Here is a 12,541-nt window from a genome sequence, read left to right on the forward strand (position 1 = left end):
ATTTTCTACAACAGTAAATTAAATATTTCAGGTTAGCTATTTGTTTGCTGTTTTAAGCAGTTTTCAAGAGTAGCAGGTAAGTCTGTGGACTAAAAAATAAATCACGTCAGATTTTCTATTCTGGATGTGTAGGTAGTGATAACATGCTTTAAAGAAAAAAGATAATGCTCTTTTATTTAGATGAACTTTAAGTTGGAGCCAGGAGAGCAGAAATCAGGAAAGACTGTCCTTTGGTTTAGTCAGCAACATGGTGGAAACAAGGTAAGACGGACTGATTGATTGAGGAGCTTAAAATCAGCGAGTCGTCTCCTCCAACTTAAGATGAACGTCTTTGTCTCTGATAGTTTGAGTACGTGGGTGCGGATATTGTCCAGCTGAGATTCCTGCGGTTACACAGCCACAGCTCCTTCCAGCACATGACTGTCATCTTCGTATCAAACCAGTCCACCGCCTCCAGCGCAATGAATGGCCTTGTCCGCTTCCTGGGGGACTCCAGCAAAGAAATCAATTCACATCTTACCACAGTGTCAAAGAAAGACTGTGGGGTAAGATGTCTTCAGAAAAACTTTTCTAATGATAAAATAACAGCTTTTTGTATGGGTGTTTTGATATGCTCCGAGTGCAATTTAACATGTAAAAGCTCTGATTGTGTAAGTGGTTTCTCTGTCAGCATCTGATACGGGAAGTAAATGAAATACGATCTAACCAGACTGCACTTCAGTTTACATTCCGATGCAGAAAAGATTTGCGAGCAGAACTGACAGGAGTTTTAATCAATTGAGATCATGTAAACAAGAAGAAGGAAACATGTCCTTCATCTGGGTAAAAAAAGAAAAAGAAAAAAAGCAGGTTTCAAATGACGATTATTTCATTTCCGTCTCTAGGTGGAGGTGCTTGTGAGGGTCTGGGGGAGCACAGAACTCCATCGAGGTGACATGGAGTTTCTTCCCATCAGAGATCTGGGAATAGAGATGTCTCTGTCTCACCGTGCCACTGAAATCACTGTTGTCTTGGGGCCCCTCTGCTTCTTGTGACAAATGAGGGGTGTGTGTGTGTGTGTGTGTGTGTGTGTGTGTGTGTGTTTATGTGTGTGCTTATGTGTGTGTGTGTGATTAAATCTTGTAAATACCTCCGTCATATAGACCAAGGATAGTTGGTGTCTATAAAATTGACATTGCTCAGTGTTGTGCTCTTTTTTGTGTATATTTATTGAATTATAATAAATTGTCACATTTGAATACATTTTTTTTTTACTAAATTTTCAGATGAAATCGATTGTTTGTATTACAATCAACCTATGAAGTGATTCGTCATCATCAGTGAAACGGCATGCAGCGCTGTCAGATTATTTGAAATGTGGAATAAAATCCAGATTATGTGCATCTGTTTTTTTGTTTCTTCCGAAACCTGTCGAAGACTAGTGTACATATTCATTAGAGCTCTCCAGTGTTTTTAGGACCTGGGGATGCAGGTGTGGCGGTCTGCCTTGGATAGTGAGTCGAAGTTAGAATCCAGGTTCAGGGACGTCCAGGAGTTAGTCTGTTCCTACACAGTATGAGAACATTTGTAAGGGCAGTTTTGGTCATGCAGCCCTGTTAAAACACACAAAGTGCCCTTGTTTGAGTGAAAATGCCAGCGGTGAGGCTGTTGAAATGGCCTGGGTCACAGGGTCTCTTACAGAAGACTGTACGCAATTTTCAAAGGCAGATATGACATGATCGCTTTAAAAAAAAAAGAAAAAGAATGTTGGCATTCTCATCAGCCGGCCAGCCACTTCCTCATGAATTGGCTCATAATCCTTTAATGTCTCTCGGTCATGAGCATTGCTGACCAGAGGAACATCTGCCCTCCCTACGATGGAAAGTTTACCATATTAAATAATGTACTTTTCATAATTTTCATAAAGTATCCTTGTGTCTTTGCACTTAACTGTGTTTGCCACACTCCACTCACAAGACCAGCTCAATTAATTTCATTTAGCAGCAGTTTTGCTTGTGTGGTTTTATTTTCACTTGGACCGTTTCATTTCTTTCTCAGTACACTTTAATTTTTCATCGCATCGGCTGAGGAAATAATGTCGTATATAAGTAGCCGAAAGAAGAATATAGACACAGGATACAGTGTAGGATATTATTAGCATTCATGTGGGAGTCACAACTCCCTGACATTTTGTCTAAGTGCACCTGATGAATATAAAACTAATGTAGCATTTTAGGTTCATTTTTCAATAAAACGGTTTAACTAAAATGTGTTTATTCCATTTATATAAAATAATAGCTGAAAAAAACATGAAGAACATTTATCAGTCACTCAAAGTTCAGCAGCACCACAAATTACTGTTAGAATAAATCAACAGTTCTCACACAGATTCCATTAAGACTGAACATTTTCATCCTGGTGGAGGGAAGATTTAGGACTGATGCCTTTTTTATTTGTATTTATTCCCATACAAATATTACAAATGCAGTATTTAAATGAAGTGGATGTGCAGGATCCCGTAAACTGCTTACGTTAGAACCTTGTGATTTAAAAAAAAAAAGACATTAAGTAAAATTAGAGTAGAGCAAAACATCAGAAAATGTGGGGAAAAGCAAGAATGAATATCATCCTGGTTTACATCTGAAACTACTAAATTATTGTTTAGGTTTTTAAAAACTAGTTTTGCTTCCTTTATTTCTGTTTATTCTGAAAATGAACTCTGTGCTATATGCATTTTTTAATCAATATAAACATATGTCCCTGCAAAAAAGAAAAAGAAAATGTCACACGGGAACTTGTAAAAGTTACCCAAATCCAGAAACTATTCTTTGCTCCCGGGAACTTTTAATTATTTCATAATTTGCAACAATCAATAATTCGAATTACACATTAAAACGCTTGTCAATAGCAATACACTTTTAATGTTCTGTAATCGTGCTTTTGAGTGATGAATCATCCACGGGTGAGTGGAGCCTGATGCCAGCGACGACCGCTACAATTTCTTGTGACGTCAAAAGGAGGAGAGACTTTTAACCAATCAGCGCCGCCTGCCCCGGTCATCATCTCCTCACTGACATAATGGGGAAGGTGAGCAGCAACAGCAGCAAACCAGATTGTTGTGATTGAATCAATCACACATCCGAGTTCACGCTCGGGGACCTCGGAGATCAGTCTGGTAAGAGAGGACTGGCGGTTGAAACGGGTAAGTGGCCCTCAAGTCACTCGCGAGCATTTTTTTAATCGCTTCCGGCATTGATCAACACTGCTGTCAACCTGTTCGGTACTTAGCTAACGTCAACAAGTTGGCTAATTTAGCTCTCAGGCTGCAGTGCTAGTTGCCGCACTCATACATGCCTGAAGCATTTTAGTTAGGTTATTTATTTATTTATTTATTTATTTTAGTAAATTCTTTGAAAATAACATGGTTGTTAAGTCGCTTGTTAACCGTCCGGACCGACGGTTCTCGTAGCTGACGGGAGCTAACCGGTTAGCTGTCAGTTGAGTCTTCATCATGTGAGACTGATTTGTAAACTGAGCTTGTTTTGTGTGTCATTCCAACACTACATTCTTATCCATGGTAGTGATGCACTTGCTAGCATCAGATAGGCTGAATCCTCAAGTTTGTTATGGTTCTGTAGTTCCTCAGGATGGAGAGTGGAGCTGATGGTGTTCGGTTCCGCAGCAGAGCCCCTCCAAACATACCCATCTTTCCTGGTCTGGATAGTTCCTTGGAGGGGGAGAGCAGCATTGGAGAACATCAACAAGGCAATGGAGACATTAAGAGCAATGGTAAGGTCTTATTGTCAGCAAGTTTACTGGAGAAAGTCGGGACCTCTTACAGGGAAGCAGGTTGACTCATTACACCCACCCCCCCATGCTTCTGCTGCCATGCCTCCACACACACATCCTCTAAAGCACTTTTAAAATGACCCCTGCCAAACTAGAGATCCCAATCACATGTTCTCACTATCCGACACGATCTCCCTAGAGAGGAAAAGACATCACCATGAAAAGGAGGCTTTGACAGCACACAGCAGCCTCTACTGTGTGACCTCATATGTTTGTCTTTGTTCATGTGGTCCACCTCAGTAATTAAACAATAAGACAAATAAACTTAGTCACGAGCAAATGATTGCGCCAGGCGTGTCCTAACAAAGTTGAATACATTTTTACTCTGTGGTGCTGGCAGCAGGTGTTGTTGAATCAAATAGCAGTGAAATAAAATGTCTTCTTGAGGGATTTCTTTCTATGCTCCATCTCCTTAAATGCTCCACAGATAATCACTTGTAGGTTATCTGTTGGTATTGAAATATTTGACATGGCATAAATTAATATTGAAATTCGCCGGTCAAAGTTCCTTTTTTTAAAATAATGTATCCTGGCAACTCGTTTGGCTCGGCCGTTCATTTGGACGCACCTAAAGCACTGAGGTCTGTTTGGATCTGACCTATAAATCAACAAACTGCCAGGGTTTGTCTTTTATTTATTTATTTTTTAAAATTGTATTCTCTTTCTTATTTCAGGAAAAATCGAGGTGGAGCACGTGATCAGCAAGAAACTGCAACTGAAAAGGAAAGCAGAGGTTGGTGATGGAATCATTAGAGAGATGCTGGATGTCTTTCTGATGATTGATTGTCAGGATGTTGCCGTTCGCATGGAGACACTGGAGCTTGCTGTCGATTGTTAGTTAGAAGCACAAACTAACAATGCCGAAGAGAGTGTGACTAATCTACTCTCTGATGCCAGGCCTTATAAGTGAGTGTGTGTGTGTGTGTGTGTGTGTGTGTGTGTGTGTGTGTTGGTAATGTGGCAGCACATACAAAACAAATCTGCATTTAAAAAAAAAGAAAATTTGAACAAATCAAATCACTTCAACTCTTGTTCCTCTCACTCTCTGGCTGTGTGTTTTGCTGTTCCTCAGCACTTGAAGAGTGACCTGATGCGTCAGTTTGACAACCAGGTCAACGACTTCATGGACAGTCTCATAGAGGAATCAGCCAGTCTGGAGCCTGCGCCCGTCCCTGCTGTCTTCTCACCGCCGCTGTCAGACAAGGAGAGGAGCAAACTCAGGTACACAGCAGACATGGCTTCTTGCTTTTCAAAAATGTTTTCATACCTAAGAGGGGTCACCGACCAGTCTCGCCCTGTTTTCTCCTCAGGCATTTTCGACCTCCTCACGGCCAGGGCAAACAGTTTGTTAGTCGCAGGTCCCTCCTTGAGTAAGTTGACATTTTTGTGTAGGATAGTTCACTGGAAATTCTGCTTCTTGAGGTTGTTTTTTTGGTTTTGTTTTGTTTATCTGTGTTGCCTGTGTTTTTTCACAGCGAGCTGTTTGAGGTGAACCATATAAGGACTATCTACCACATGTTCATTGCCCTGCTCATTCTCTTTATCCTCAGTACGCTGGTGGTAGATTTCATTGATGAAGGCAGGTAATACAGACGACTGCAACGAAATATGCATTTTTTTTCATTCATTGGAAGAAATGTGATTGTGTTATTCGTCTTCATTCATTTAGAACAGTTTATTCTTGAGCAGATGCTTTGAGTTTCCTCCGTCTCTCTCAACGCCTCAGACTGGTGCTGGATTTTGATTTGCTGGTCTACGCGTTCGGACAGTTTCCCGTGGTGGTTTGCACGTGGATCTGTATGTTTCTGTCAGTGCTACTGGTTCCCTACACCCTGTTCCACCTGTGGTCTCAGACCCAGTCCGGTTCTTCTACTCACTCCAAGCTGTGCAGTTTTCTGTTTGGCTCCGTATTCCTGCTCTACCAAGCTCTGGGTCTGGGATTCCTGTCTGCGTATGTGGTGGTGACCAACGGTTTGCCGCCTGCATCTCGTTTCATCATCATCCTCGAACAGGTAGATAACCACTATAGCCCCATTTGGGTTGATGAGTGCAGCCACGCCATATATCTTCATAAGCAGTGACAGCTTGAATAGCTCTGGCCGTCAGTTTTCTTATTTGTCACATTCCAGGTGCGACTAATGATGAAAACCCACTCTTTTGTAAGGGAGAATGTACCAAGAGTCCTGGCGTGGGCTAAAGACAAAACAAGTAAATAACTTTCTAGTTATTATGAAGCGTTTGTCTGCTAGCTTTCCTCTGATAAGCCGTCTCTACTCCCATCTACAGGCCCCGGCCCGGTGGTCCCTCAGGTTTCTCAGTATCTCTACTTCCTGTTTGCACCCACGCTCATCTACAGAGATAAATACCCCAGGTAAAGCCACCTGTTGAAGGCTGGTGTTGATGTTGTCATTACAGCTGAACCTGAGCACTTGATGTAACCTGCATGGCTGATATGAAATCTGCTTCCTCACTTAGGAATCCAGTGATCAGATGGGGCTATGTGGCCTCAAAGTTACTACAGGTACCACTTTGTGTTATTACTCCAGACTGCAAGTAAAAGGGTTTTAAAAGGGTTTGTTTTCATTTGTCTAACCAGTCTGCTGATGTGTTTTACTCCCCCCCCCCCCCCCCACACACACACACACACACACACAGGTTCTAGGCTGTCTCTTCTATGCCTATTACATATTTGTGCGGCTTTGCATCCCTCAGTTCCGCAGCATCCGTCTGCAGTTCTTTGACGTGAGGGCCATGGTCCTCTGTGTGTTTAACTCCATCCTGCCAGGTGAGATCAGCCGCTGGTGACCACTGTCTTCTCCCACGGGCTCCATCATCTATGTATGAACGCAGGAAGATGGTGGTGGCAGAAGTTATGGATCAACTCCTTTTTTTTTTCTTTCTTTTGACTGTTTCTTTGATCTGCAGGAGTGTTAGTTCTCTTTCTGGGGTTCTTCGCCTTCCTTCACTGTTGGCTGAATGCATTTGCAGAAATGCTTCGTTTTGCCGACAGGATGTTTTATAAGGTGCAGTTCTTGTGCTTTCTAGTTTTAAATTCCATTTCTGTGTCTGATTCATAAGCAGTTTAACTCATTTTGACTGCACACCAACAGGATTGGTGGAACTCAACATCTTTTGCCAATTACTATCGTACATGGAACGTAGTGGTCCACGATTGGCTGTATTATTACGTGTACCGAGACTTCATGTGGGTGAGTCACGCTGTTTGTCATCATGTTAGTGAAGACTGTTTAAAACAACAAAAAACAGTCTTTTTGTATGTATTAACATCACTATGATAGTCTGACTTGTGAATAAGGGAATTGTGCCACTTTCAGTCCTCCTCCGTGCATGAAAACAGCCAGAACTTGCAAAGCTGCATTCAGGTGCTAGAAGTTACTTTGGAATTGAAATTGTTCCAAATTTAAACTGACAGTATAAAAGAAGCAGTTAGCATCTACAGAGTAACGCATACACAACTGCTATGGGTCCAGCTCAATGCTAACTACAAGCATATTTTGCTCAGTTCCAGGACGATAACCCCTCCCCCCCTTCTTATATTAACCAGTTAAAAAAAAACAAAAAAAACAAGTAGCACAAGTAGGAGCTGCTACTTAGCAAGCCTACATAATGTTGCTTTAAATTTTCTTTTTTTTCTAATGACACAAGCTGTTGATCATCTTAATCCGGCCCACAACATCATCAAAAGTATGCAAATATCTCCTCAATATCACAAAAAAAAAAAGAAGTCCTCCCCTGGTGAATGGTTGAGTCTTTACTGTTATAAAACGTGATTCCAACAGAGGGCGCTGTCTACATTTAGATCAGACTCAAAGGCTCTAAGCTGGAGGTTGCTGATGTGAGATCACCTGGACCAGATTAACCCCGGGTGTCACTGAGTGTTGACCTGTCTGTTGTCATTCCAGGTGTCTCAGAAGCGTTTCAGAGCAGCCGCCATGCTGTTTGTGTTCACAGTGTCTGCAGTCGTCCACGAGTACATTCTTGCGATCTGCTTTGGCTTCTTCTACCCCGTACTCTTCTGCCTGTTTATGTGCTTTGGAAGTAAGACATCTCCACATCATCCAGCTTTTTAAATAACAGCGACCCCTCCCTCTCTCAGATGGACTGCTTGACTTTCCAGCCTCTTTGTTCTTCATCTTCTCACAGTGATGTTCAACTTCATCCTCCATGACCAAAGGAAAGGTCCCATCTGGAACATCATCATGTGGACGTCCCTCTTCCTGGGTCAAGGAGTCATCATCTGTTTGTACTCTCAGGAGTGGTACGCCCAGCGCTACTGCCCCCTGAAGGAGGTACCTCCCGCTGAGTCCACTGACACCATGATGATCGATACACGTGTGATGTGGAGAATTTCTTCGCCAATCTGCTGCAAGCTTGCTGTTTTTGGTTTCAACTAACTCGGCTTCATATGCTGCTGTTTTTTTGTTTTTGTTTTTTTGTTCCAGCCCTCCTTCGTAGAGTTAGTGAAGCCTCGCTCCTGGAGCTGTCAGAGGAGCTCCATGGCCGACTGATCACTACTGCTGAGAACCATCACCGATCGCTATCAAGTCCACCTGCCTTTCTGTTACTGTCAGAAAAAACAAGCAGAAACCTTTTGATTTTATGTTATTGCTCTACAATCATGACTGGGTCTACGTCTTGATATATGGAAGAGGTCCTGTTCACTTTCTGCCAAAACGTTCATGAACGGAGAAGTCACGATGATGCCTTATTTTTTTATGTTTTCAAAATCATCCCCTCAAGAAAGTCTACAAGTTCGCATAAAACCACGTGAACTTCCTTTGTTTTGTTTTTATGCATTATTTATTTTCATCTGAAATCCCAATCTTGTTGCCTTGATCAACTGTGAAGGAACTCATTGTGCCAATTTGATGATAATAATATTCATAATATGGCAGCGGAATATAGTATAAACACTAATTGTCCACATATGCAGTAATGGTTAATTAACAATATCAGCAATTAAACCTGATAACTTTATTTTTTCACTGCCAGTAAGAATTATTTGATAAAAGGCTTCTGCCTTTTAATACGTCTTTCTGGCTTTATTCTAACTGCTGTACTTCGACAAAAATATGACAGTTCTGGCTTTCGTAAAGCAGACAATGAAGGTTGAATTCACTACGCCAACATTATTTTTATATTCAAATCTGATGTTTCAGGAATAGTTTTTACAGACCACACCAATGTGCTTCCCAAATTCAAAGTCAAGCTATCAAATCATACATTGGAACGGTGGAGAAAAGCGTTCTGAGCCCCATAAAGCTAAATGTATAAAAAAAGAGACTGAAATGATTCCATGTGATGGTATATTACGTGATTGCTTGATGTATTATTGATCTGTTACTTGGTGTTGCAGCTGGCTGCTACAGTGTTACATTGACATAATGATAATACTTGATTAGTACTGAAGACTTGAATCGTTGCTCACTGGCATCACATCACACAACGGTCATTTACATAGAGAGTTAATGAGAGACGGAATGTAAAACGCTCTGTGCTTTTAGTTCCTGTGGTCTTGCAATTGGTGTTATTAACTTATTGGGGGGGGGGGGGGGGGTGGCTCGGAGGTGGAGTGGCCGTCTAGCAACCGAAGGGTCGCTGGGTCAATTCTCACTTCCCCTGGTGACCATGTCAAAGTATCCTTGAGCAAGATACTGAACCCCTAATTGCTCCTGATGGCCCTGCGATGGACTGAACCCCACCTCTCACCCAATGTCAGCTGGGATAGGCTCCAGTGCCCCCCCCCCCCCCTGACCCTTAATGAATAAGCAGTATAGAAAATGAATGGGTGAAGTTTCAGGGTTGGTGATGGTTTGTATTTTTTTTGTTTTTTTTGGGGGGGGGGAAATTGCAATATCATTTATTGCACAATGAATGTTGCCAATAACAGATTTCAAATCAGGGAGAATGTATTTATTGTAAATAATAAGATGCACAATATGAAGTAAAAACCAGCAATGCAAAACTCTGTAATCCTGAAAGTTATTTGAACACAAGATGGCACTGTGTTAAAATGTTTGAATTGGCGCCTTCTCAGCTCTCCTTGTCTGCTGGTATGACCAGGACCAAGACGGGCTCCCCCCAGTTTGGACTTCAACAATAAGTACTAGTACCAGGAACCAGAATTTTTTTAAAGATATTTACAGAAATATTGGAACACCATATGGTATGTCATGAAAAATTGGTAAATGAAGCAATATTATTGTAGAACTCCACATTAAGCATGGTTCCTTTTTTTTTTTTTTAAGGTCAAATCTTATTTTTGGGAAGCTTTCATAGCTCCTGGTGTCAGGTGGTAGTTTTGCAAATCAACAGATTCTATTTTCAGACGTCGACACATATAATAAATCAAAGAATCTGTGTGTGTGCGGATGTGTGTGAGTCAGTCTTTCCCTCGATTATCTCAACAAGCGTCAATCCGTTCAACGTCATTCATAGTGTGTGCATTCGATGGCTTTACGGTAGGGGCGGGATCCTGGATCACTAATGTGATGCGACATCAACCCATGAACCTGCCCTTCAAACAACCACGATGTCATCAGGATTACAGTGGTCACTGCCCTAGTTTGGTTAGCAAAGGCAGTAATATCCCTGAAACCAAACGTGACTACTACAGTGCCTGTTCAAAAACACAGCTGTTTGGAATGGCACAATGGCTTAGCCTCCTGCAATGATGTCACCAGCAGAAAATAAAGACAATTGAGGTGAGGTATGAATGAGTTTACACACCGCAACATGGGAGAAACCAAACACTCAAATGTTTTTTTTTTCTTCTAATTTTAAGTACAATAAGATCGGCAATAGTCTGCATCCTATAATAGAGGATCGATATATTTTCTGTTTTCCATTTGGATCAACAGTTGCTACAGTCTCAGATCATATTACACACACTGGTTTTGAACTGCCTGTGTTTGCTGCATTTCATGCACCTAACTTCATGTATTGAGATCTGACTGCATCCAAAACTCAGGTAACCCACAAATCACGATGTCCCTGAATGCCTCACGTCACTTCCTGTGGCCAATCTGCTTTATGTGCTGTTTTTGCAGTCTTCTCTTTTTAGTGTACTAAAGGTGTTGGTGCATGGCATGAGTGTAGTCAAAGGAACACGGGACTTACTACCCAGGGCCAAAGCGGGAGAAAGGCCCCCAAAAATCCTGGGCTGAAAAGTGTTTAGCAAGTGAGGGGTCAACAGAGAATGCGTGTGTATAGTGCACAGGACCTCGTGCTACTCCCCCGTGTTTGAGAGAAACAAAAGGAAAACATTCAAAAGCAAAAGACAGCCTTGCATACTATTTAGTCCCAAGTGAAGGAGACTCAGCCTCTCATTTCAGAAAAGCTGAATTGATACAAAGCCAAATAGGCTCAATGAGGAAGAGTAACCAGACTTTACCATATGTCCTGCTGCAGGAGAGTAGAGAAATGGGGGACCCTCTGGAGACTCAACCTGCGGAGGGTCAGTCCAAATGTTTATTGATATCTTTTCGGTCTGGTTTGGTATTATCTCAGCCACAAATGTACCCCGTCTCTTCCACTCGAATATTAAGCAAAATTCTAACATGATTCACTTGGGGATACGTTTAAAAAAAAAAATGTAGCAGAAGATATAAAATAGTGGCCACCAAAAAAACCCAAAACTGTCACTGCCTGCATGTTTGCTTGTTTTTACCTGTTTTCGGATGTCTGTTACATTAAACCTAAAGACACTAGAATAATAGAAAAAAAACGACAACAGAAAAGTAACTTGTCAGTTCATAAATGGGCATCAGTCCATGGGTCATTCTGCGACTAGCAAATTTGACCAAGTTTAAGAAACCTGGTCGGCAGTGGTGAAACAGCCACTGCACTGCAGTGGTAATGAGCCAACACTACAATTAAATGGCTTTAATGATTTGTGACATCACACAACTCGCAACCTCTCACCTGAAACATGAAGTTGACAAGGGGGCGGGGTGTTTCATAGAAATGACATCACAAACAATGGACAAAGGAATTTAGGATCTGACACATGTCTCACAACGCAGGGCACAATGAATGATGTCAGGATTATCAGGACCAAAAGAACATAAGATTGAATTTATTTGGATGTTTTAAATGTATGGTATATAAACTTAGCACGATGTGCATCAAATGGCTCTGATATTACCTTTATTGAGAGTTTGCACAAATTCAAATTGTTGTACAGCTTTGCTACACAGCCAGGTACCACAGAAGTTATTATGGTTGTTGAATTACAAATTCATTTGATGGTTTTATAATAAAAAAAATAGCTTGATTGAAAAATGGATTTTACAGTAGCCTAAATTTGGCCAACTCAAACCTTTATACATTGCAATCATATCATTATATACATGCATTTCACAGTAACCACAGAATATGTAACAATCAATTTCTATACTTTTGTATTTTCAGCAGAATTTTCTTGAAAAGCTTGGTTTGAGCATTCAATCAAATGTCGGCAGTATGTTTTATCTTTATGAGAAAATATGTAATGTTTACTGCCGTTTTTTTCACAACATACATTTTTGAGTTATTATATGTACTGTACACTGCTGTATGTTTCTGTCACACTAAACCATAAAGTTGTCAGAGTCTCACCTCCATGTGCGTAAGACATAATTTTACTGGGGGAGTCTGGAGGTCATGCGCCTGTAGGAACCTGGCGCTTGGGACTTGTTGGGACCCGGTTAGT

General features: G+C 41.3%; 1 protein-coding gene across 2 annotated transcripts; it reads left to right on the forward strand.

Annotated features, from left to right (window-relative positions):
* Positions 1–3,040: 3,040 nt before the first annotated feature.
* Positions 3,041–10,339, forward strand: soat1 (sterol O-acyltransferase 1). 2 transcript variants are annotated; one of them, XM_086223602.1, is made up of 16 exons: positions 3,041–3,181; positions 3,618–3,768; positions 4,503–4,561; positions 4,901–5,049; positions 5,139–5,198; positions 5,304–5,411; positions 5,555–5,840; positions 5,958–6,036; positions 6,115–6,199; positions 6,304–6,349; positions 6,484–6,613; positions 6,754–6,851; positions 6,939–7,037; positions 7,752–7,887; positions 7,993–8,138; positions 8,292–10,337. In XM_086223602.1, exons 2-16 carry the CDS (start codon positions 3,627–3,629, stop codon positions 8,355–8,357), a joined length of 1,689 nt encoding a protein of 562 aa, XP_086079728.1. In that variant the 5' UTR covers positions 3,041–3,181; positions 3,618–3,626; the 3' UTR covers positions 8,358–10,337. The 2 variants fall into 2 exon arrangements, with proteins under 2 accessions (XP_086079728.1, XP_086079729.1); XM_086223603.1 differs by lacking the exon at positions 3,041–3,181 and adding an exon at positions 3,238–3,492 and having other exon boundaries at positions 8,292–10,339.
* Positions 10,340–12,541: the final 2,202 nt, after the last annotated feature.

Source organism: Aulostomus chinensis, chromosome 14 (genome assembly GCF_037954235.1).
Source record: "Aulostomus chinensis isolate RoL2024-O1b breed Wild chromosome 14, RoL_Achi_v1.0, whole genome shotgun sequence".
In the NCBI taxonomy this organism is placed as follows: Eukaryota; Metazoa; Chordata; class Actinopteri; order Syngnathiformes; family Aulostomidae; genus Aulostomus; species Aulostomus chinensis.

Bases quoted from the DNA above. Each gene is read 5' to 3' on its own strand.
- soat1 (XM_086223602.1), top strand. From the start codon at position 3,627: ATGGAGAGTGGAGCTGATGGTGTTCGGTTCCGCAGCAGAGCCCCTCCA. The intron at 6,037-6,114 runs GTAAATAACTTT...TCCCATCTACAG, and splicing joins GTGGGCTAAAGACAAAACAA to GCCCCGGCCCGGTGGTCCCT. The intron at 6,200-6,303 runs GTAAAGCCACCT...TTCCTCACTTAG, and splicing joins TACAGAGATAAATACCCCAG to GAATCCAGTGATCAGATGGG.